This window comes from Sinocyclocheilus rhinocerous, unplaced genomic scaffold (genome assembly GCF_001515625.1).
Source record: "Sinocyclocheilus rhinocerous isolate Xijiao unplaced genomic scaffold, SAMN03320098_v1.1 scaffold860, whole genome shotgun sequence".
Classification (NCBI taxonomy): domain Eukaryota; kingdom Metazoa; phylum Chordata; class Actinopteri; order Cypriniformes; family Cyprinidae; genus Sinocyclocheilus; species Sinocyclocheilus rhinocerous.
The window spans coordinates 151,506-177,474 of NW_015638565.1; the positions used below are offsets into that span (position 1 = coordinate 151,506).

The 25,969-nt window shown below is 35.9% G+C and overlaps 4 protein-coding genes and 1 non-coding gene across 7 annotated transcripts in view; 3 read left to right on the forward strand and 2 right to left on the reverse strand.

Moving 5' to 3' along the window:
* Positions 1-4,865, reverse strand: part of LOC107749720 (CCR4-NOT transcription complex subunit 6-like) — an 11,482-nt gene extending 6,617 nt beyond the window's left edge. For both annotated transcript variants that reach the window (XM_016564864.1, XM_016564863.1), the window contains exons 1-5: positions 4,702-4,865; positions 3,504-3,625; positions 3,204-3,390; positions 1,317-1,402; positions 1,130-1,234 (exon numbers count right to left, since the gene is read on the reverse strand). In XM_016564864.1, coding sequence (XP_016420350.1) covers positions 1,130-1,234; positions 1,317-1,402; positions 3,204-3,390; positions 3,504-3,615 — 490 coding nt within the window. In that variant the 5' untranslated portion in view covers positions 3,616-3,625; positions 4,702-4,865. The remainder of the gene's footprint in view (positions 1-1,129; positions 1,235-1,316; positions 1,403-3,203; positions 3,391-3,503; positions 3,626-4,701) is intronic.
* An 855-nt stretch (positions 4,866-5,720) lies between these two features.
* Positions 5,721-11,702, reverse strand: LOC107749722 (SUMO-interacting motif-containing protein 1-like). The gene is made up of 10 exons (XM_016564865.1): positions 11,299-11,702; positions 9,106-10,392; positions 8,253-8,503; positions 8,006-8,075; positions 7,734-7,897; positions 7,543-7,635; positions 6,569-6,700; positions 6,246-6,402; positions 6,063-6,147; positions 5,721-5,944 (listed from the first exon to the last, which is right to left on the reverse strand). The coding sequence occupies exons 1-10, from the start codon at positions 11,428-11,430 to the stop codon at positions 5,721-5,723; spliced, it is 2,595 nt and encodes an 864-aa protein (XP_016420351.1). The 5' UTR covers positions 11,431-11,702.
* A 184-nt stretch (positions 11,703-11,886) lies between these two features.
* trnaa-ugc (transfer RNA alanine (anticodon UGC)) lies at positions 11,887-11,958 on the forward strand. The gene has a single exon. It is a non-coding gene; the product is annotated as a tRNA-Ala (tRNA).
* Positions 11,959-15,425: 3,467 nt separating this feature from the next.
* Positions 15,426-23,941, forward strand: LOC107749724 (matrix metalloproteinase-17-like). 2 transcript variants are annotated; one of them, XR_001641074.1, is made up of 12 exons: positions 15,426-15,760; positions 16,660-16,792; positions 16,892-17,048; positions 17,195-17,303; positions 17,390-17,567; positions 18,799-18,975; positions 19,078-19,204; positions 20,006-20,076; positions 20,293-20,442; positions 22,298-22,558; positions 22,685-23,124; positions 23,905-23,941. XR_001641074.1 is itself a non-coding variant. In XM_016564866.1 (11 exons), the coding sequence occupies exons 1-11, from the start codon at positions 15,593-15,595 to the stop codon at positions 23,029-23,031; spliced, it is 1,878 nt and encodes a 625-aa protein (XP_016420352.1). In that variant the 5' UTR covers positions 15,426-15,592; the 3' UTR covers positions 23,032-23,583. The 2 variants fall into 2 exon arrangements, 1 of the variants encoding a protein (XP_016420352.1); XM_016564866.1 differs by lacking the exon at positions 23,905-23,941 and having other exon boundaries at positions 22,685-23,583.
* On the forward strand, positions 23,894-25,431 carry LOC107749725 (saxitoxin and tetrodotoxin-binding protein 1-like). The gene is made up of 6 exons (XM_016564867.1): positions 23,894-24,065; positions 24,178-24,320; positions 24,412-24,476; positions 24,564-24,674; positions 24,796-24,900; positions 25,337-25,431. Exons 1-6 carry the CDS (start codon positions 23,949-23,951, stop codon positions 25,402-25,404), a joined length of 609 nt encoding a protein of 202 aa, XP_016420353.1. The 5' UTR covers positions 23,894-23,948; the 3' UTR covers positions 25,405-25,431.
* Positions 25,432-25,969: the final 538 nt, after the last annotated feature.

Consider the following 25,969-nt stretch of genomic DNA (forward strand, 5'->3'; position numbering starts at 1 on the left):
CTAATGATGGGCCCAGCTGGATTGGTGCATTCAAAACTAGGCACACCTTAAAAGCCCTGATGTCACTTCCTTTCTCCAGAGCAGAGTAGAGGAGAGAGAGAGAGAGTTGTTGGGTTTTGGCTGTGTTCTCTTAGTTGAACTTTGATTGTTTAGAGTGAGGATTGTTTGATCTTTGAAAGAGATACAAATTTTGTAAGTAGGAACTGTTCGGTTTTTTACCCCATTGCTTGTTATGACATGGATTTGGATTCTCCTTTTAACTCTGTTTGCCTGATCTTGTAAATAGTTGTATATCATTGTAAATATAGAGGGTTGGGAGAAAGTAAGGAGTTTGACGCCATTTTGTTTATTGTAACCTTTTTGATCTCTGTTTTCAGATACACTGTTGGACAACAACCAATAAATGATTTGTTAATGTACTACAAACTCTCTTTTTTTTCATTTTTATCACATAAGGCAGAATAGTTTCTGTAACCTACTGTAATAAATGTTATGTCAATTAGCACCGAATTGTTCATATACTTTATTTATTACCTGGAGATTTTAAAAAGCACAAATAAACCATATATTGTCGCAATTGTGTGTTTAATGTCTTCACGTTTCTAAAGGTTTCTGCCTTTTATTCAGATCATACAGTGATAGCTGGACGCTTTTGTCCATATTAGGGATTTCCTGGTACGTTGTAAGTTATTACTTCTATATGAGTCCGTCTTGCACTTTCTGCGTGAGAGAGCACTCCGGCTTCGAGTATGAATGAAACACACACTGAATGAGAGTACTGAGCGCTCCGTGATGTTCATCTCACCTCATTCTGGGTACTAATAAAACATTAGGTCATGCACAGACTATCTTGTCTCTTTGAATTTAAATCTATACTCTTTCACACCGGCCCTTTAAAACCTCTATAACACACTTGCCCGAAAACAGTGTCAAATTACACAGTCCTTGGGAAATTTCACATGAAATCACCAAAAAAAATCTTCGTCAACATACTGTGAATACTTGATAGAACGCGCAGCACTAACAGTGAATATTATTAACCTTGGACAACAGTCCATATCACTATAGCAAAAAATATTTAAAAAATTATAGACATATCCTAAACAGTTAATTAGCCTGTGACACCTACTGCGCTTGATAGCACCAGCAAGATTGTCCAAAAGGTAGTTCAGCAGTCGCCGGGTACCATCTGGCTCCTGGTAGAGAGTCATAATTTCTTGACTGAGTGGATTGCCTGCAGAGACACACACAAACAATCAGTAGGAAACATTCTCTACACAGTGAGAATGTCAATCACCAGAACAATGACCACTCACCTTTCAAACCCAGTGTTTGTAACTGAAACAGTTTCCCCAATTCAAACGGCAGAACCTGCAACTGGTTGTTATTTAAAAGTAGTTCCCTGTGGAAACCATGAAACAAAAGTGAAAACTAACAATATACCAGCTGCGTGCTTGATGCTAAACTTAAAAAATAAATAAATAAAACTTCAGTAAAATCTTGACCAATGTATTATCACAATTTTCATGTCATTTGTGATGACTGAATAAGGACTTTTTTTAAATCATTGTTAACATTTACAATAATGTTCACATTTGTCAACATTACTGAATTAGCTAACATGAACTAATAAACACCTATTTTTTACAGCACTTGTTAATCTTTGCTAATGTTACTTATGGCAAATACAATTATTTATATGTTATATTTTACATTCAGCAACACTTTTGATTTAAAAAATGTTTAAATTAACTAAAATTAATAAATGCTGTAAAAGTATTGTTCATATCAACTAATGTAGTTCAAATAAAACCAAAATATATTTTAAAAAGCATTTTAAAAGTGTACCAATGTGCTGTACAATTTCAAAAATATAATAAAAATAGAATACAGTAAGATACAATAATAAAAGGGAAAAAATGTTAGAAAAGGAGATTGAAAAAAATATCACAAATACATCTGCTCAAACCTAGTGGTCAGTAATAAAAGTGCAGGCCTCACTAATGTAAACAAATGAAACTTTATTTTAAAGTGTTAACAAATCTTTTTATAAAGATTGCACTCAGTTAGAGCAATTTATAGGTGATAATTGTTATTAAAACAGTTTTTAAGAACTGAAACTTAAATTCACTATTTACATTTATAACACTGAAATAAGGAAATCCTGGATTTTAAAACAAATCACAATTTTAAAATTCCCTGACATTTTCATGACTGTGGAAACCCTGTCGGGAGTGATCTAGTTTTATCAAGTGTGCTCATGAAAATGATGCGATTTCAAGTTTTCCTTTCTCTTTGGAGCGTTACAAGCTGTTCGTGAATAGATAAGATCCCTAAAGTTGAAAAGACTAAAGTCTCAAACCCCAAGAGATATTCTTTATAAAAGTTAAGACTGGTCCACGCCCTCCTAAAACGCCTCGTTCAAAGTGAGAGAAAAAAGTTTGGCCCGCGCTAATTTCAAATAATGTGGCATGAAAATTCAAACGCAGCATCAGAAAGCTACATTAACTTACATCGTGTCTACACCGGACGCGAGTGGCGCGACAATAAAATACAAGAACTCGTTATAATCAGTGATGCGGTCTTGGATACGGCGCAACACGAAAAATCCCCGACAGTAAACTGCTGACTCGTTCTATTTATAACGTACGGCTATAAAGATAACGCAAAATAATATTCAAACTCACATAAGACACTTTTAACATTGAATAAAGCACATAATCATTACTAGAGATTATCACTGTCATATTTTGTATGTTGTTCCTGCCGCGACGTTGCAGAAAATAAAAAACGTTCCTAAAATAGAATCCCATATCGCTTATTGTCACGTGTCGCTGTCGCGGGTGGTTAGGACAAAAACTACATGGAAAATGTTGATTGATTTGCATGACATGGAGATCCAGACTTTTTGTTTGTTCATTTGTTTTTAATATTCAACAGGCAAAGTTCTTCTGTATCTAAATGCAACAATGTTCATAATTTTTTGGATAAAACATACTGGGGAAAAAATCTGAATATTTATCTTGTGACCATCTTGTGATTATTTTAACAAAAGCAACAATAATAAATAATGTTCTTTTTAGCAACATTATATGACCCCTTTAAGGAACTTTTTCCATTTTTCCCCCCTGTATTGTAAACACATTAAGTGGAACAAATGATCCATGGAAAGAATAACGCAGCTTTTGCTCCAAGTAGCTCACCTGAGAGACACCATGTTGCCAAGCTCTGCTGGCAGGCTCCTGATCTTATTGGATGACAGGTCCAAGAACACAAGGTTGTGCAGCTTGGCAATTTCAGGTGGGATGCGTGACAGGGAGTTGTCACTGAGATGCAGAGCAGTGAGGTGAGTGAGCGACCAAAGGCCCGAGCTGAGACTCCGAACATTACCTGAGACATAAACAAACATTAATAAAAATATATCTTTTGTTAATATGTTTCACTTCATTGCAGAAGTGATCTGAAGTTGAGATTTCTATCAGAGGGTTTACTTTGAGACATACCAATTATTTCAAGCCCATCCCAGATGGATTTTTTCCCACTGTTTGCCTCCTCACTGGACATGATAGTGTACATCCGCCTGGAATCAGGTGGGTCACATTTCTCTGTGGGCATCCCTAGACCACTGTAAGGGACAAATACTTAATCAGATTTATATAACGAGACAAAAATATTTGCATGACATGATTAAGACATCTCAAAGCCTGTTTACAATCCAAACAAGAACACAATTTACACCCGTTTAATTTTCTGAGTATAATATGTATAATGTGCATATGCGAATACTAGGACTATATAGCATCTGCTGGATGTTGTGTAGTGATTGTTGCTGCTGTCTTGCAAGCAATCAAAAACTATAAATCTATGAATCATTCTAATATGCTGATTTTGTCTAAAGACATTTCTTATTATTATCAACGTTGAAAACTGTTTTTGCAGCTAAATATTTTAGTGAGACCACTGATACATAACCATTTAAAATGTAAAAATGTTTTCCCAAATGTCTTACTTTAATATAACAAGCATATAATTAAAAGTAAAAAAAATAAACAGGCAGATAAATGACCTGGCTAACTGGAACTGTCAAAACAAACGTAACTTGACAACTACTAGCTCCTTACAAGACCTAAACACACCAGTTACACACACACTACAACGCTAATTAGACTAGAAACAAGTCTAATAATATTTAATTATCATATTTATACGATTTTGTGCATGTCAAAGAAAACAGAAAGTAGAAATGCAACAAAGCACGCAAGCTAATAAACAACTAGCTCTGTGCTATGCTAATGACCCAATTAAACTCATCAATACTCTAAAACGCGGTCTCCACAAAGTGACATAACATGAAATATCATGTTAATCATACACATGTAAAAGTAATAAGCATCCACTGCGTCTGTTTACTGAAGAAGTAATATTTTCCTAAAGCTAAGTTAACCTGACATGCTATCAGCATTAGCCACAGGCTGCTAAAGGAGCAGCCTTCTAAAAGATTTATATCTCAATTAACACTTGTATATGTGTTCAATAAAATATTTAGGAAATACGGTGCACATGTTTTAAAAATAACAATTTTATATAATATTCTCTGCATATGAACAAAGAGAGGCTAACTAGTGTAGCTATAGCTAACTTGGAAACAAACCAAACGGGGACCCATGTCAGCAGGAAATCTTTAGAATATTTCAGAATTACCTTCAATAGCATAACAACTCCTGAAGTCAGCTGTGTGTCTCACTTCGGCGTTAATTCATTCGTTCGTGTCGGCTGTGCAGCTACGGGAAGCAGCGCAGCATCATGGCGGAAGGTTTTTGTGCAGCTGTTGTGCTGCTCTCCAAACAAGGGTCCATGTGCCCATATCGAGCTGTCTGTTCCAGTGTCAACCCCTAGAGAGCTGCCTACACAGAACGCATCTGTGGTGCTCAAAAATGTTGTCTTGGTATGCAGCTCGTTAGAATTTGGGACGCAGTTATTCTTATTCTACCATTTCATTCTTAATGTTGTCTATAAGTTTTGGATGGAACATGTTCTGAATGTGTATGTTATTGATGTAGATCATTTGCAGTGAATGAGCAGGGGGGGGAATCTTCATTTACTTACTGTTAAGGGATGAATAAATTATGATTTGGGTACTCCGTCTTTGGGTGAACTAAACTTTTTTTGCACACAAAACAACATAAAGCTTTTTTAATTTTTGTATTATTTAAGTCTAAACATAAATGAAATTCCACACAACTTATTGAAAATCATATAAGCAGGTGCATAGGAATAAATAACAGCAAAATAATCTAACAAAAATAAATACCACACTGCTATAGCTTGCAAACCATTTTAATGCAACATTTGAAATCATTTTCTGATGAAGGTTGCATCATGCATGACCAAAATGTTGCATCAAAATATAAATTGCTGGCTATAGCAGTGTGCGGAATTCATCTGTTTTTGTTAGACTATTATTTTATGTCTGCGACTGAAAAGTAAAATAATAATAGTAATAATAATATAAAAATACATTTATTTTAAAAAGTTATTATTAAAGGTTTAATGATGTCAGTTATATGTTCCTGTAGATGAGATGGATTTCATTGGGGAGTGCATAATAATAATAATATTTGTTCTTGGTCGGTTTGCATAGTAAACAAACACACAAATCGTATAAAAAAATTAATTTATTAAATTTATAGTTTACATTTTATAAAGTTATTATAAAAGGTTTAATGACTTGTAGTAACGCTGGACATGTCAGTTATGTGTTCTTGTAGTTGGGATAATAAATTCTGCATTTCCATGGAGAGAGCATGGCCGATATCGTTGGCTGCACGTGACAGGAAGGTGTCCACTGCCTCTTGCACTTCTGAGCATTTCACTTGATCATCCAATGTCCAAATAGGAGCATGCCTCCTATCAAAACGCTTTGTGATGGTGAAGTGTAGATGACCTGGGGAACAAAGTTTGAAAGTAAGGTAAATTAAAAAACTACAATGGTGACTATATTTGATCACTTAAAATGTCTTATTTATTAGCTGAAAAAGCTGTTTTAGCACTGGTTTGTTTACCGGTCACAACTTCTTCATAACTGAGAATCAGCATCCACAGAAGCTGAAGGAGTTCATCCCATTTTCTCCACTTCTCTGCTCCATCCTGGCACACCATGCAGGGAGAGCATGCGAGTTCAGCTGTTATGTAGAATAACAATGCAAAATGCTAATTTGTAATATAATAGTGCAATGATCTTTTACAGAGGGGTCTGAGGCCAGTGTGATGCTCTTGAGGTAGTGTAGCAGCAAGTTTAGAGACATGGGCAAGTTTGTCTTCTGAGAACAAGCATCATCCAACAGCAGCTTCAACAACTTGCATCTCAGCAGCTTGCTATCCAGAGTCCTCAGCAACAAGAGTCTAGCACACACAATGAGAAAGAAAGCATAATTAGAAATGTACATAAATGCACTGTTACAATACAAAGAGCAGCAAAAACTCTTCATTTAGAGAACATTCAGTAAAGGTCAAATGATTGCAATATGTAAAATAGTGCAAGCACTGATTATCTATGTTTTTTTTTTACCTTATCTGCCTGCAAGAATGCATTCTGTTAAGACAACTGAAGAGTTCTTCTGAGAGTTTGTCTGAACTGTAGTTGGGGTTCTTGTCCACCTCCAAGGCCAATGTTAACATCCTCTGAAGAGATAACACAATCCTGTAACAAATAAAGTAAATGTATCTATTTAGCAAAGAAAGAAAGGACAATCCAAACTGTTTTTTACAGGCTGTTGTTGCACGGTAAAAATATATCACTGTTAGAAATGTTATGTTATATTACCATTCAATGTTTGGGGTCGGTAAGATTTTTTTCATCAAGGCTGCATTTATTTGATCAAAAATACATTAAAACAGGAAGAGTAAAATATTATTAATTTATTTATTTTTTTAAACAAACTTTTCTATTTTAATATACTTTAAAATGTAATTTATTCCTGCAATGGCAAAGATGAATTTGCAGCAAAAAAAAAAAAAAAAAACTAGCTTCTCTAATCTTTCATTTCTAATATATTATCAATCATGAACGTAGTTTTGCTGCTTAAAGTTTGCGTTCAGTTGATACTCTCCAAAATTGCGCTACGGTTCAGAATACATACGGTTCGGAAGAGACGACTTGTTGAATAAAGTTGTTATTTTTGTTTTCTTTGTGTACAAAAAGTATTCTCGTCGCTTCATAAAATTCATATTGAACCACTGATGGCAGGTGAACTATTTTGACGATGTCTTTCATACTTTTCTGGACCTTGACAGTGTAATTTACTTGGCAGTCAATGGGACAGTCACAAGCCTCCCGGTTTTCATTCAAAATACCTTAAATTGTGTTCCAAAGGCGAACAAAGCTTTTACGGTTTTGGAACGACATGGGGGTAAGTGATTAATGACAAAATTTTCATTTTGGGGTGGAGTAACCCTTTAATTAAAAAAATTATAATAATCTTACTGACCCCAAACTTTTGAACGGTAGTGTATAATGATAACAAAAATTATCACTTCATATACTTAAGATAGTTGTCCTCATTCTTTGGATATTCCACATCTTTTGAGTGGTTCACTGACTCCTTAGCAGCATTCATCATCCAAACTATTATATCCCTAAGAACAAGAATCACAAAGGATTATGCCAAGCCAAAACCAATTGCAAATTAGGGACTTAAATAAAAACGGCTCCAACAATAGAGAATATAACTCACTTGACTTGCCCAAATGTTTCATTGCCACATGAAAGCATCTTCTTTGCAACAGAGTGATGAAGACACTGAGACCTGAGTTTAAAATGAAAATCATCTTCTAAAACCTGCAACACATATTGCAGGAGCATGTACTGGACCTCTGTCCGCAACCTCCTAGCGTCATCCTTAAGACAGGAATAATGAAGCACAGAATGTTGAAGAAATCAAAGCATTACTTAATAATATTTTTAACATTACTTAAAGCTATTTTTTTTAGTGCTAAATGTATATACCTGTTCTTTCATAACTGACTTCATCAGTTCCCAATCGCATGGGACTGTAGAAGCATCCACAGGATGGTATCTTAACATATAAAACAAACAACTTATAAAATAGACATGAATAGTACGTTTTGCACATCATTTTTGGAGGAGTTGGGCAACATCTCTGGTTTACACTTGACTTTTTCATGAAAACTTAAATTGTTCATACTCCCATAACTGTTTTAAACCAAGTAGTTGCAGCTGTGATCACACTCACCTCTGAGTCTTCATCAATAGGTTATAGGCCTCTATGACTAAAACATCAGGGCTTTGTGGGTTTAAGAAAATCCCCCTGAGCAGGTGTGTCGTAATATCCACTGGTGGGTAATACCGAGGCTGAATGAAGTCAGACAGCAGCTGAAGAGTGCCTTCTGGGTAATTTTCCTCAATAGTGCTGTAGACCAAGCTAAGGCTCTGACGGCATAGAGGCTCAGCGGGACCATAGTGTTCGTCTTCCCCATCGTCATCCTGTTAAAAACAGAAATTGACTGACTGAAATCTATTTCGTATTATAGAATATTCACAAATTTTCTGGCATGTTCAGGGTGAGACCCAAGGGTGTGTCTTGCAGCAATTCTGGTCCTAAGGGCTGAGGTAAACACAAAAGACTGTATGATTCATGTTAAAATGATGAATACACAGAGTACCGATATGAAACAACCATATTATCAATATTTTGTCTATTAAACGGATACTCCACCCAAAAATGAAATTCATCTGGCATGGTATGAGGGTGAGTAAATATGACTTTCTTCCTTCAGATGAACCTGAAGATTTTCAGAAAAAATCATAAAATCTCTGTGAGTCCATATAATGCATGTGTACGGGACCCCCAAAGTATATTTTGAAATTTGAACTTATGTATGCATGTTGTGAAACACAAGAAATGACTGTCCTCTGTGCTTTCGCATCTCTTCTCGTGGATTATTTTTCTAAAAAATTTGTGTTTATGTTCATCTGAAGAAAAAAAGTCATGTACATATGTGACAGCATAAGTAGATGACAGAATTTTGGAGTATCCCTTTAAATCTATCTATTAAAATGTCAATGTGCATATCAAAACGTCTTACCATGTGTGGAACCGTTCCACTCATGCACTGACTAAATTTTCTGTACTGAGTCAGACAGATATGTTGTCTATCTTCTGAATTGTTTTCAGAAAGATCTGACTCCATATTATCCAGCACATTTTCATTGTCGCCATCGCTGCTTGTGTCCCAAAGCCTGATGGGAGGGCTTTCTGGGGAACCTGCATCTGAATCATTTCTCTTTTGCTCTGTTCTCTCTGGAAGGTTTGGCGAGGAGGGCTGCGAAATGAGGAGGCTGAAGGAGCTACTTGGTGAGCTCAGTGTAGACAGATCAGGGGAATGTGCTGCTGTGTCACTGGCAAGAATCTCTGTGGAAGTGGGACTGTTGGGTTTACTCTGTTTAGATGAAAACTCAGGGCTCCAGGGGGGCGATGCCCTAGATGAGGTAGGTATGGAGGGGGACGAAGGCTCGGGATGAACCTGAGTATGTAGATCCTCATTTTTGCCGTTATTCATTGTTTCACCGTCCTCTTTTAATAAAAGTGCATTGGACACTGATGCAGTATGAGTAGCAGAAGGAAGCTCAGAGGTTTGAAATGACTGTTGACTGTTGCATGTTGTAAATGGATGATCATTATCTTCAGACTTAATGGATGAATCCGAGAATATATAAGCATCTACCTCACTCGGACAGTAATATGGACTGTCAAGATTGTAAGGAGAGAGAACACTGTCTTCCCATTTCTGTGATGAGTCAAGATTGTCTTCTTGGTCTGTTTCTATGCTGCAGACAGCTGGTGTACTAAGCTGTGTGTCTTTAGTGTTCTGCGATACATCTACAATAGAGTTCTTTAATATTTCAGATTCACATTTGAACGGACTTTTACTTTTATCACTGGAACTGCAATGTTCCAAAGACTTATCCCAGCTCAGCTGCTCAGACGGCAAGCTTGAATTACAATTTGTGTCCTGATGCAAATAATCTTCTGTACTTTGGAGCACGTCTGTGAGAGTGCTCTCCTGACTGAGTGACTTAGAGGCAACAGACTGCAGACTGCTTCCTACAAAACACACTGAATTAGCCACATCTTTGCCAATACAGGTTTGAGATTTTGATTCTTGAGCTTTTCCAAAAGATGCCGGTGTTACATGCAATTTCTTGCCTCTGCTTTCTACTGATGGCAAAGTTGCCGATGGTTTCTGCACACCAACATCATCAGGAGGATCGTCTTTACTTAGATCTATAACTTCTAGGGAGGAGCATGTATCTCTTCTTGAGCATCTTCGCCTTGGAGGGGTGAAGTTGTGGCCTGTGATATCGATGAGGACCTGAGACAAACAAATAATGAATAAAGTGGGAGAAACCAAACGAAATACAGTGAAAGATTGGTACAGACTTTTCTACGCTTATGCCAGTAATGATAACAACAGAGCAGGTGGCTGTTGGCAAGTATGTCAAAAATATTGCACTGACAAAATAATAGCACTGACAACAAGGCTATCAAGCCTCCTTGAAAGGGTTGTAATTTTGCAACAATGGCCAACTGCTGTACATTGTCCCACTTATTACACTGCTATGTATCCAAATAAATAAATAGATAGATATTAAATACTGATTAAAGTTGAAATTATTTTAGTAGCTTACTTGCACAGACCACTGGTTTCCCGGATGAGCGGTCAGTTAAACTCGACTGGCCAATCAGAATCGCTTATTCCAGAGCGCGCGTAATAAAATGCATGTAAAATGCAATGTAATCTTCTAAACGCGCATCAGTCAATTTATCGATAAACACTGCCTTGATATCAAAATAATTAAAATGAAATCTAAAATGAAATACGATAAACATACAATAAAATATCATTTATTTTATTTAAATATTTAAATTATATTTATTTAATTTTTAGTTTTGTTCTTGAAGGTTGTTGTGCTCCGCAAACCGATGAAAATCTCTTTTTAAAAATTATAAATAACTCGAAGTAACGTCACCTGTGCGTGTGCCAGCGTCTCCTACAGCTAAGGTCCGCGCTTCATGTATAAAAAGCAAAAACCACGTGCGGTTAGAAACAAGAGTAAGTTTACACATCACTCTAAACAAATATGCCTTTTTGCATATGGAAACCACATGAAAGTTCTCATGTTCTGCATAGAAACTGATAAAAGTGCAAGCGGCTAAAAAATAAGCAAAACATTGTCTGATACAGACAAACTGCTTGAAAATAGTCGAATAAACTTACAGGTGTGACTGGGAGCCATTGGGCTCGAATGAACGGAACTACGTCTTCTTTGTCTTCATTATAACTGCTTATAACCTCTAAATCAGAGTCGTCGTCGTCGCTGCCCGAGCTGACACAAATAATATCCTCCATATTCCTGCCTCACCCTGTCCCATTAATCATGTTTGTGCTGACAGAGAACAACAAACAACAAGTTCGTCCAGGCGAGAACATTAATCGTGAAATTATTGTTGTTTAGCTATTTCTTTCAAACAAGTCTCTATGAAAACAAATAATCACGGAGGTAAATATCAATACTAGTGTCACATAGGTGGAAATGTTTTGGTTTCACTATTGTAGGATTTGACGAAGGAACTTCCGCAAGTGAAATGTTGTCGGTTTATGCGGAAGTGTGTTGGATTATGCTTGAGAGCGATACGTTTATACCTTGTCTGCGTCAGAATGTTTTTAGTTATGCTGCTCGCAGCCATAGATTCCCGTTAAATCAACATTACATCTGATTATGAGCTTCGAACTCTGTAGATTGCAGTGCCATATTCTCGGTCGGTTTGGCCGATATATTGGATTTGTCTCGTGAAGGACGGTTACGGGGATGTAGCTCAGTGGTACAGCGCATGCTTTGCACGTATGAGGCCCCGGGTTCAAGCCCCGGCATTTCCATTTTTCTTACACTTTATTTTTTGTTTGTTATATAACAGATTGTTGTCGAAGATCACGTAGATTTCTATATCATGCAGTCGATTAACATTTACATTTTTATTATTTTATCAAAAGATTTATCCAAAAGCAAGGAACATCACAAGCAATTTATTTTAAGAGCCAACAACATTTAAAGTACTGCCAAATTAGTGTGTGTGTGTGTGTGTAGTTTACCAAGGCTGCATTTTTTTGTTCAAAAATACTATAAATATTATTGCAATACTGTGAAATATTACAATTTTAAATAACTTTTCTATTTTAATATATTTTAAAATATATTTTCTTCCTTTCAGTTCTGAATTTTCAGCTTATTTATTTATTTGTTTGTTACTCCAGTCTTCAGAAATCATTCTAATACGCTGATTTGCTGCTCAAGAAACATTTTTTTATTATTAGATCCACAGATTATCCGATGTTGAAAACAATTGTGCTGCTCAACATTTTTTTTTTTTTTTTTTTGGAAACCGGGATTTTTTTCAGGATTCTTTGATGAATATAATGTTAAAAAGAACAGCATGTTCTTACTGTCACTTTTGATTAAGTAAATGTGTCCGTGAACTATTAATTTCTTTTAAAAACAAGTCTTACTGATCCCATACTTTTAAACAGTGAAATACAATACTTTTCTCTAAACAGAAGGATGAGTGACTCACTGGGAGTCTATCTTTTGTGGTATTAGTCAGAAGTGACCATAGTAAGAAGTTGAGGCCCATGTCTTGAGTGCACAATGAATATCTGTATTGCGGATTTCTTCTTAAGGCATCTCGGTTGTCTTGGAGACAAGGAACTTCACTTGGTCTTTTGTGGCTCTTGATCACTCTCTTTTTGAACACACACTTCCATTCACAGATAAACTTCCTGCCTTGTGCATCTTTCTAAAAATACATTGAACACGTCTGCCCCTCTAGGCCGCACACTTTGACCTGCGGGTCAAAATCATTAGCAGGACAATAAGGCAATAATGCATCCTTTGCTCATACTGCACTCTCTCTCTCTCTCTCTCTCTCTCTCTCTCTCTCTATTTTGGCCAGTTTGCAGTTCTCTTTGACAGGTTATATTCTAAGATGTTTACCAGATCAGGAGGTCAAGTTACACTATAAACATTCAGCACATGCCTCAGTTGCCCTTGTAAGTATGCTTTTCCAATCCGGCTATTCCCTTGGGACTCCCCACAGATTATCCAGCAAAAAAGACAGATAGCCTCTCTTGCTTTCTGTCATGATACAAGTTTGAACAAGTTAACCCCTGCACAGAAATCCCAGGATTTAATTAATTTTATATGTGCCAACAAATTTTTACATTTTTTAAATACAGAAATTGTCACAAAGAAGTTACCTGATATGTCATAGTAGACCAAATAGCAACAATGCATTTAGCTAGATCTGTTCAAATCTTCGTTTTAAATTTTTTTTTAATCCTTTCGTTAAAAGGATTTAATCCCAACATATCCACAGCTACACACAAACCCAAAGATAAAGTGAAACCCTAATCCGGCAGTTGACTGAGATCTCACATTAAAGGATGCATATATAAATATGTAAATGTCTATGTTTAGAATCACTTTAGTGTGTCATCCGTTATTTAAATCTAGGAGACATTTGAGTCATTTGAATATGAAGTAGGCCAATAGGAAATTTGATAGAGAGTGGATGGACATGTGCAACTAAGCATGTATCTAAATCTCCTCGCTGGATATAAAGAGGCTTTTTCACACTGGTATCTTCCAAGCACAGAGAGAGAGAGTGAGCAAATGCCAATGCACTTAGCAGGGGTGGGTGGGTACATTATTGAAGCCCCATCTCTTTCTGTTTTGAATAAGATCATTCATTGCTTTAACTTCTTCTTTGCATTAAGTTTTCTTTGTTGCTGTCTGACTATCTTGAGCTTATTCAGTGTGGGAGAAGATTAAAATGATTCTGGATCCTTGTTATGTCTTATAAATTGCCTTGATAATTATTTCCACCCGCCTATGTTGTGGTGTAAATTACAGCTTTAAATGAATGCACGCTGTTAAGAAATGCAGTCCATCAGGGATTAAGTGAAGCTAAAAACTCAGTCTGAGAATGTATTACCCATATCAACAGATTTCCCAACGGTTTGTGGAAAAGCATGTATGCAAGTGTAACACTTTTTCGTTTTTGCTCATGTTTTTGGAAAATGTTTAGCTTAAAGCTTTGAAATTTAGCTTCAAACATCTTTGACATGTTAACGGTTGTTACCTGCATCAATTAAATTTGAAAAAGTCTGAAACTGTTCAACTAGAAGTACAAAGATTGATGTTTATTTCTTTCTTGTCACTTGTAACATCATGTGATAATTGTAAATGATAACAATAAATGATAAAGCTTTATAATTACAGCATGCAGATATATAATTTGTCTATATAGTGTTTAAAACCTTTTGAAATTCTAGACATATCCTCATATTGTAGAGTACAGTCTTGAGTACATGACTTCAGAGGACATGTAAACAGAGCAAGACAAGTTGATATTGAAAATACAAATGAAATGAAATGATGACGCTAAAACACAACGTTACTTAAGGACAACATTTTTACTTAGATTTTTACACCCAAAGCAGTTAATTTAATATATTGTTATTAATACTACTACTACTAAAAAAGTAATACTTTATTATAATTATTCATTTTATTGTTTTAAAATCATTCGTTTTTAATTTAATTTGCTGTGTGTTTGACATAAATTCCACACATCTGGAACTGTCAGATATTTTGGGAGGTTAGGTTGAGAGATTGAATTGCATATCATAAATGACATAACGATGCATTACGTTATTACATTTATTGAGCGTCACATTTATGCAGGTTCTCCCCTACTGTCTTTCTGTGACTGGGTCAATGTCTCATCTCTCAGACACTAATAAATCCATACATATTTACATGCATACATGTGTCTCTTCCCCTTTTTCCCGTCAGTCTCCCTCCCTTTCGTACACTGTCCTCTGTCTTTGTCCTCTGATACTGGGAGTGTTTTCCTTTAATTCCATTATTCCATAACTCTTCTTTTCCATGCCCCATGCCCCATTCCCCATCCCTCGTCTACTCTTCCAACCCGCCGTCTCCCACATTTCTTTAATGTAATGACACCTGCTAATTTAATTAAAGCCTCACATCCGTTGTGCTTGTCCCCTTTTCCTTTAAAATGAAACACATAAAACCTCTGTAGCCTCTTCATCCTTTTCTCTTTGATACTAGCCATCTGCAATTCAATCACGCAGCATTACAACCAAAGCAGTCAGCAGTGTAGTCAAGGAAATTATTTTAGGACTGAAAGAAGTCCTCACTTTTAATGAGATTGCACTACAGATTTAATCGATCATCTTATATAAAGTTGTTTAGAATACTATAGAACACAATCATGTATCATAACCATGAAATGACCCCCAAACTGTGCATTTACAGTGCTGGCATCAATCCTACAATTCCTCAACACAAGAGAGGCCACCATCTCTGATTCAGCAAAGATGACGTCATTGAAATCACTTGACTAAGGAGGACTGAGATTTGCATATCTCTGTCAACAGAATTGGTTTCATAGTTCTACTATTCCAAGCAGATGATGTATACACTCTCAGTATGATGGCGATGTTTTGGACAGTAGTTGTCTTCTACATGTGTGGACGTACAATGGAAGCTTATGGAAAGGCTGATAAAGATGCACTGCCAACCACTTTGGCGAGCACGGTTATGTCTACTGCTTTACCCACTGTGTTACCCACAGAAGATGAGAGCATCAAACTTGTGGTGAGAATGTTTTGGAAGTTTTACATGATTTACAGTTTCACCTGCAGTTGGAAAAGAGTTTTCAGTGTTGTAGTCTTCTATTAAAAGTCAACATGAAACTGACCCTATATGCTTCTTATTGTGCATGATTCATTTGTGCACGTTTTTTCACATTATTTAGTTTTTCAGAATTTTGAAGAAAATTTTAATCTGTTCTACCCCTAAAATTAGCTTTTTTTTAAGAACTTCACATCCCCCATTACTAATTTGTTCTTGCTAATGCATGTTATAGAACTAAATGGGGTTGCAATGGCAGTTTTATATTGCTTTCATGGTTGATATGAATACTTTTCAATAATTTCTTTTTTAAAAGATTGGAATCTAACTCTTTTTTTTGGAATCATTTACAAATGCATTACATAATTTACTACAATTCCCATAAATGCTTAGAAATGCCAAATTTGCAATTATATTGTTATATCAAAAGTTTGGGGTAATGATTTTTTTTTTAGTTTTTGAAAAAAGTTTCTTATGCTTACCCAGCTTACAGTAATATTGTGAAATATTATTACAATTTAAAAGAACTGTCTTCTAATAGAGCATATTTAAAAAAATTATTACGCTGATGGCAAAGCTGAATATGCTGATTTGGTGTTCAAACATTTCTTACTATTATCAGTGTTGAAAAGTTGAACAGTTGTGCTGCTTAATATTATTGTGGAAATGGTCATATATTTTTTTCCAGGATTCTTTCATGAATAGAAAGTTGACAAAAAACAGCATTTATTTGAAATGTTTTTACTGTTACTTTTGATCAGTCAAATGCATCCTTGCTGAATAAAGTATTAATTTATTTTGAAAATTTCAATGGTGGTGTATTTGAATATATTTTTATGGTTTCATATTGTTCTGTTTGGCAGGATTGGCTCACAAAGTATGGATATCTCCCGCCCCCTGATCCCTCTACAGGTCAGTTACAGGCCTGGACAGCTGTCACTCAAGCAGTGAAGAAAATGCAGAGGTTTGCTGGTTTGGACGATACAGGAGTGTTAGGTATGAAAAACAAAATATGTCCCCCAGTTTTTAAATCTCAGTCTTATTTCATAACTCTTCTATTGTGTCTTCGTCTTTACCCTTGCCTTCCTCTCACAGATGAAGAGACAGTTCAACTGATGCAGACACCCCGGTGTTCACTTCCAGATGATGATGACCAAACCATTCAGACATCGGCACTACACAGTGATGATATGCAAAATCAAAGGATGAAAAGAGCAGTTTCTACCTGGACAAGAAGAAATATCAACTGGAGGTTAGCCTGATTATTTTACCGGTTGTTTTTTTCTTCCTGCTTTTTCCATCCTGCATTCATCTACATGATGTACAGTATCACAGCAAAGTAAAATATAAAAAAACACCTCAGCAAATCTTAGTGTATTAATCTGTGTTTTTTCTCAGGCTGCGTTCTTACCCGGCATCCTCTAAACTGTCCCGTGAAATGATTCGCTCCCTTGTGTACTATGCACTCAGAGTGTGGGCCGATCCAACATTACTTGAGTTCCATGAGGTTGTGGTTACTTTTTAAAACTCAGTGTTCCTGAATGCTTTTGTGTTCATGTAAATTCACAGACTATGTTCAACAATTTCAAATAGGTGCGAGGACCAGAGGGGGCGGATCTCCAAATAGATTTTTTGCATGGTCCCCATGGAGACGGATATCCCTTTGATGGAGCAGGTGGATCTGTTGGCCATGCCTTCTTTCCGTCAGATCCAGACAGGGCAGGTGGAGTTCATTTGGATGCAGAGGAGGAATGGGCCTTCAGACAACCAGGTAATTCTGCAAAACAATCAAAGGTAAGGAATAATGCACAAAGCTAAAGTAAAACACAACAGGACAGTACAGGCCAATAATTTTCATCTTATGGACAAGAAATAAAAAAAATAAATTTAACAAGTGAATTTAAGTTTTACAAAATTATAATGTACAGTATGAAAGAAAAATATTCAATTTGAGATTTGCTAAAGATTAAAATTATTAAATATTTTTTGTTTTAAAGATGAGCTTTCCCATCATCTAATGCTTCCTTAATCTTATTGTAAAATATGAAATTATAGTCCGAAAATGTATAATAATTTATTGAAGCTTTAGACAAAAAAAACATATATATATATATATATATATATGTGTGTGTGTGTGTGTGCGTGTGTGTGTGTGTTCTTTTAAAAATCGTTTTTGGTTTTTTTTTGGTTGTTGAGTATCATATTCTATACATCAGACTTTGTTGGCTCATATAGTATGACATAAGGAAAATATGGAGCTCGTTCTAATTCAGAGGCCCACACTGAACAAAAATATTTGGAGCAGTTGCTTACATTTTTATGGTCAATGAGATCTTTATTGCAGACTACTTACATATAAATATCATTTGTCACTCTGTATCTCCCATTAATTTGTTTTAGTAAGATTTACATGCTCATGCAGTTTTATGATCAAAGCATTGCAGTTTTTATTGTTGTGGGTAAAACATAATGCAATGCAATACAATGATGAATGAGAAATTCTTCAAAAGCCTGGTGTATCATATTTGATACATTTTAACATGATTTTTTTTTTTTAAATGATGATGTATATATCAAATGTATAGATGTATAGATCAAACCAAAGTTGCTTCAGTCCAGTAAGTTCATTTTGCAAAATTATAACAATATATACTGTAAGTTATTACATTTACTTTATAAAATCAGTAAAGATTTCACAGCAAAAAAGCCACGTTCACCAAATATCTGAAGGTAGATGTTACTGAAAAGCCTTTTATTTGCTAAAAAAAATTATAAATTATCAATCAGATGACAGAAGATAACATATTTTTCAGCAAAATTTTGACCATGTTGATCATTTAGAGGCCTCGGAAATTTACGCATCAAATATGATACAGTAGACCTTTAGGCTAATAGGGTTCAGTATCAGCTCATATATATATATATATATATATATATATATATATATCCAGATCCAGTATATTGATAATAACTTAATTCAACATGTGCACATTTACACACAGCAACGGAGGGCACAGATCTGTTCACGGTACTGGTGCATGAGCTTGGTCACGCCCTCGGACTGACCAATTCATCAGCACGCCAATCTGTAATGCGTCCATACTACCAGGGGCCCCTAGGAGACCCGTTACACTTTAGCCTGGGACACCATGACCTTCAACTCATCACAGCCCTTTATGGTAACTGTCATTAAATGCCTTGTTTGGTATCTCTGTTTGGCAATTATAGCTCATAAAGACTCAAAGTATCTATTCTGCATGTGTGTCTGTTTATGAATTCAGGTAAGAGGGGTAACCATGTTCCAACGGACAGACCTCTTCTTGTGACGGAAGCTCAATCGCGTCACAGACATGGAGGAATACACTGGCTCACACACATGTACAGACATGCTCACAGCCATTTGGACAGGTAAGAAAGAATCAAGTAAAACTTTTGAATTGAACATCAAATCAAAACTGTGATTATATACACTAATTCTGCACTAATAATGCTGGAATACACTACATATAAACAGATTTTTAGGAGTAAATGGAGAAAAACTGAACATCAAATGACCGAGGATCACACACTACCAGACTTTCAAGTAGTGTGAAAACTCAAGCAGAAACATGAGCCTCATTGATAGGAGGCGCATGACAAATACAATATGTGTTCTAACATGGGCTAAAAATATCAGACATGTTTGATATTTGAAATCTGTCAGCTCTGACTGCCCATAATCTGTAGACTGGCTCTGATTTTCGGCAACAAGTATTGACTATAGACTGCAAATATGAGGAAATATGTAGCCAAGAGTCATGTGTATTCATGCTTTAACTTGTAAATACATTAGATTGTAGAAAACTGATTCAGACTGACTTTAAAGGCAAAAGATGTTTAAAGGGATAGTTCACCCAAAAATGACAATTCTGTCATTATTTTGAACAGTTGCTGAAAGCCAAGTCTGGAAGTCGATGGCTACCGTCAACTGTTTGGTTACCAATATTCTTCAAATTGTCTTCTTTATGTTCAACTCGTACAGGTTTAGAACAACATGAGAGCAAGAAAATAATGACAGAATTTTCATTTTTGGGTAAACTATACCTTTAAATATTCAAAGTCACGTTTCTTAGTTGTTTTATTTTTTATTAACCAAAAGAAGTTTGTTAAAATGTTCAATGTATTTTAATTAAGAGAAAAATCATTTGAAATGTCTCTCTTTGTCTCAAGTTCTGTGGATCGCTGTAACACCAGTTTTGATGCAGTTGCCAAGATTCGAGGAGAGATCTTCTTCTTCAAAGGTAGATACTTGTAGCTTGAACGGATTTAACGAGTTATTTGATATATTAACAAAAACACTTCCTCCACTTGTAATGTTGTCATCTTCTTAGTCCTCTTGTTATTGCTATACAACACTCTGTATCCATCCAGCCAGTGTCACCATATACAGTAACAGTACAAAATATTTATTTATATTTCTCCTATGTCTCTCATACCTTTCCTCATGCATTTTGCAGGGCAGAACCTGTGGAGAGTGAGCAGAGGTGGTCTGGTGTCAGTCAGGGCTGTTCCTGTACAGAGACTTTGGTCAGCACTTCCTTCTTCACTGCCTCCACTGCGAGCGGTTATGGAAAGACACACAGATCATGCCATCATCTTTATCAGTGGTCAGTTTCCCAGCACAATCACATGACAAACCCATGCTGAAAACTCAAAAAATTTCAAATTCAAAAACAAAAATTCATGCTGAATTCCAATTGTGCACCACACTTTTGAGAGTTAATTTATGTAATTTAAAGAGATTTATTTTGCTTGGCCATAATGCAAAGAATAAAAATATGGCAGAAGCTAAGTGTAAATTGGGTAAATAGCAGAGGTGTAAAGAGTACCGGAAAACCATACTGTATCTGTAAAAGTACAGATACCTTACAGTGAAAATTACTCCAAGTTACAAGTCACCAATTCCAAAACAACTTGAGTAAAAGTCTGATTTTAACAGTTTTACTTAGCTATATTAAATATAGGCTCAAAGATGCACTAGTCAAAGAGACATGCCAGTGAAAAACAAGAAAGAGTTGATTTGTGAGGAGAGCAATCACGTTTATTTTCTAAAACCAAAATAAAACTCAACACCTCAAAAATATAATGGATAAATAAAATAAGGTTAAGTAAAATTAAAAAGTCAAAGCCTCCTTGCACTGAATGTGCTGGTTTCAGCCTCATCGCCGGCTGCAGTCATGTCCTCATCTCATATATAAAACACCTGTGATTCACAACTACTTGCTAAGGAACTTGCATTCACATAAGTATAGCCTTGTTGACAAGTTTGGGTGAGTAAGGGCAAAACGCACAAGATATGGTACTTTCAGTGCCCTGTAGTTGGCTATATCACTTCTTTTGTAGCAGAAATAAACTGCTGCAGAAAAGCTAGGTGCCATCCAAAATGTAATGTGTAATTGCAACACTCATTACAAATGTAGTGGAGTAAAGAGTACAGATGCTTATTCAAAAATGTAGTGAAGTAAAGAGTAAAAGTTGCTAATATCTTTGATACTCAGTAAAACTACAGAGTTTACAAAAAGATACTCAAGTACAGTAATTAATTACATTTACTCAAATACTTTTCACCTCCGTTAAATAGTAAAATACAAAATGTAAACAGTAGTAAGATGCTATTTTCACTTAGTGTATTGAATGCTATTCATACTTATAGGCAGATGCTATTTGCACCATAATGTATTGTAGTATATTTATAAAAAAGCATGCAGTATACTCATTCAACATATTCAGTGAATATATTTATATTTATTATAATAATAAATGAGTGCTGCCTTATTGAGACCTTTAGTAATTTTGTTATATGCTTTTGTATTTTTATTTAACTATTTCTGTTTAGATATAATTTAATTTTTATTTTAGTTTTTATTTATTTCCATTTTAGTAATTTTAGTGCTTCAAATTATTTCAGTTAGTTGCCAAGGCAAAATTTCTGACATTTCATATATTTATTTAATTTAAAAAAAAAATTTTTTACGTTTTTCATCTAATATTTAAATTTTATTTTATTTCAGATTTATTTCAATTAAAAAAAAAATTTCAATAGTTTTATTTAATAGTGACAGCACGGTAAAAATATGAGCTGCCAGAACATACTGTTCAGTTGATGAGCCATCCAATTTCCAATCTGTGATATGCAAAGAATGGGATCAGTAAAAGGCGGATTCAAATTCGAGTCGATCCACTATCCTTACTCTACACACCACTATTCCTGTTACCAGATGAGTTTCTTTTTTTATATTGTCTGATGGGCAGAGCTAGAGTAAATAGCCTTTGCCAACAAGACAGGCTATTTGCACTTAGTGTAAATAGACACGCTGTTAAAAATACCTTATATTTTCAAGTAAAACACATTTTCAGATCATTTCTACAACCTTGCTATTTTTATGTGCAAGTGATCATCAGTTGACACCAATGACTTGACACCGCTCTACTTAAAGTAAACTACTAAACATACATGTGCAGGTTCCCAGGTTTGGCTGTTTAAGGATCTGTCACTCCAAGAGGGTTTCCCTCAGCCTCTGTCTACTCTGGCTCCTGAGGACTCAGAAGGAGGGTGGCAAGGATTGCACTGGGACCCAAAGCAGGGTGTGGTGTGGGGGTCTGTGAGAGAGGATGGAGAGCAAGGAGAGGAAAGCGAAGTCTGGAGAGAGCTCATTGAAGAAGGAGTGAATGGAATCATCATGGAGAATGCCGATGATAGAGAAAGGACTGGGGACTTTAAGGGTGTGTTGCTTCAAAACCATTAGTTAAAAATATATAAATACTACTGCATTGCATGGGAATGTATGTGTAACACTGTTTTAGAGCGCTACTGATTTGCTTATTTTTTTTATTCTCTATATCAATCAGGTTCAACCTACCTTTTCAAAGGCAATTCCTACTGGAAATTTACTCACCCAGGCTCCGCCCCTGAAGAAGGATACCCTCGGCTTCTGGCCACTGATTGGTTGGACTGCCCTCAGCCTTCCTCTTACAGCCCCGGTGACATCTCTTTGATCTCCCACTACGGTCAACAGGAGCTTCGTGAGCAGAAAGGGCAAAGAATAATCGACCAGAACAGGCACAAAGACCAAACCGAAAGAGATAAACCTTATTGCTGGGACTGTCCATGTCTAAACAGTGCAGTGACTCAAAGTGGACCTATTTTACTGCCCATTTTATTTCTGATCACTGGGACTTGTTATCCATCACTTTAATTTTTTCCACATCCAAGTTTACATAGTCATACCCCAAAATAACTTTTTCCTTGACTTCCAATCTCTGACCAAAGGAAGTGACTAAAATAGTTGGTAAGAAGATTTCTAACAACCATTAAACATTAATGATTTACAGTTCACAGAGTCTGTCAGCTCACTAAAGATTTCACTAAAGACGGCAAATAATATTGTGCTAGAGTTTAAAAGTATGACAATATATACATGCAGTATTTTGATTCTGAAGATGTAGAGAGCAAATGTCATAAAATGACTTGACCATAAAATGTCATAAAATGATCCAGTGGGTTTCAAAATGTGATTTATTCATACATTCCCCTTATTAAAATAGATTGAGAATTTTGATTAATCATGAAGTGCATATAAAAATGACTGTGCTTGTCATACACTTGGGAATTACCAATGTACTTTTATAAAATAATGTACTACTGTGGGAAAGACGGTCAAATAACGACAGATCAGTAAAGTATCATTTACAGAACAAAATCTATTATAATAAAATTAAAATTAAAATGCAATGTAAATTTGATTTAATATATTTTATGGATACTATTATTATTAATATATTTTATAAATATTGTTTTTCTTTTACAATTTTCTTTATTCTTTTTTAAACATGTACCCTAAAGACTGTACCAATAAAAAGAAAAATAAGAACATTATTTCATTCCACAATTACTTGCATGTTGTGTCAACTCAGGAATTTCCTGGTCCCTAAAGTTCACAATTTTACCCATTTAATTCATTACAGAATACTGGCACTGTCATCACAAAAAAGCAAACTGTTGCATCACTTCAGAACATCCAGATGATAATATGTGATAAGCTGTTCTATATAAAGTACTTGTTCCCCAGGTGATGCTGCATCATTTTCTGAAATCCTCTTCTGAAGTCCTACAATGTCTTCTTCTGTGGTCTTGGCTGCTCTTCTGGGTCTGTTTAGTTTGAGTCAGGCATCTCTGCCAGACTGTAAGGAGCTCATAACACCGCGAACCCTGGAGGATGACAATAAAAGCGTAAGTGCATTATTAATAGATTTTAGAGCAAGTATTCTTTTACAGTAAATGAACACTACGGGAGATTATATAAGGAGCATAAATTTCACAACTTCTTTTCTCTTCCAAACAGATCATGGGTAAATGGATCTTCCTTGAAGGCATAGCTGATCACCACTTATTTACAGATATCTTGAAGACTGTGAACAGCTCATGGATGGAGTTTGGCCCAAGCACTCTTGCAAAAACTTTAACCCTCAGTCAAGGGAATATGCTGTAAGGCTGTCCTGTAAACTAAAGCTAAACTAAATGAATTTTATCATTATGATGACCAGCATTCTGAATCTGATATCTCTCTCCCTCTAAGAAATGGAAAGTGTGAATTTTGCACCATTAACACAACTGTTAAAGATAGTATTTTTTATGCCAGTGGTAAGTTAACAAAAGCGTATTTATTTCAGGTAAAACTCATGGACTCTGAGTACTAATGAATGTTATGTTGGTGTTTTTGGTCCACAGGAAATGACATAGTATCAGAGGGCAAGTTCTTGCCGTCCTGTCCTGACTGTCTCACCATGAACTTCATCAGCCAATTCAAAAATAAGACCATATATTCTTTATACTTATTCAGTAAGTCACAAAATCCATAGGCATGTGGAATCCATGTAGACACATTGCATCATATTAAAATTATGTATTCCATGACCAGCTGTGGAGAAAGCGTTCATTTATTTCTTCTTTGTTCCTGCAGAGAGAGAGAGCAACCAAACCGAGACTGACATGGACACCTACTGGAAGCAAGCTGAGTGTCTCGGATTCAAAAGAGAAACCCAGTACTCCTATGATGGAGTAACAGGTCAGTTTGGGTTTCAAGTGCTTGTAGTTTTCATTGAAAGCAACAGCCAGGGCCATCCTTAGGGGGGTGCAACTGGTGCGGTTGCACCGGGCCCCGCGCTTGAGGGAGACCTCCCCGGAACGCCCAGAACGTGATCGTGAACGGACCGAGGGGGGCCCGGCTCCCTACCTTGCACCGGGCCCCACGGGGACGGCCCTGGCAACAGCTATTGGTTCTGATGTAGAGCAGCTACTGCTCCTGGTCATTTGAGATTCAATATCACTTATAAATATGTATAAATCATGATTTCAGATACAGAAGTTACAGGTAAATCTCACAAAATCGTTCTATAACATGTTTAGGTCATAATTTAACCCCCAAATCAAAAAGAAATCAGAATTAAGAGATACTGAATTAATTGCACATTAATAGTTTTTTTCTTCTCCTCTTATTGCAGAACTCTGTCATGTGGTCAAGGACAACTCATCTGACCAGAAGCCAAGTTTGGACAAATCAGATCAATAATACATGCATGCATTAAACCTTTTTTTGCGATCAAATTTGTAAGAACCACCATGACAAAGTTAAATTGAATAAAGAATCTTTTTTATTCATCGTGTCATTGTTTGTTTGTGTGTGTGTGTGTGTGTGTGTGTGTTTTAATAAGTGGTAATAACAAAAGTTCACATTCATACCACTCATACATAAATTATTATGAATGTGACTGTGTGGGTAAGTTCAGTATCTTTTGGGATTGTCCTCATTTCTAAAGGCTCAAGGTTATTCTGACAGGGGTGTTTCCCAGTTGTCCAAAGTCCAGAGATTTACACACTCAATTCAATCCAGTTAACTAGAATTCTCAGAACCTGTTGCATCACTTCCGGGAGAAAAAAAAAACAGTACTGTGTATCTGGACTATTTAGGGTACTTGATCCACACAGCATGATTTTCTAAAATCATGAAATCAAGAACCTCTTCTGAAGTTCTACAATGTCTATGTACGTCAGTGGTTTTGAATGCTCTGGGCCTGTTTAGTTTGAGTCAGGCATCTCTGCCAGACTGTAAGGAGCTCATAACACAGCGGATGACA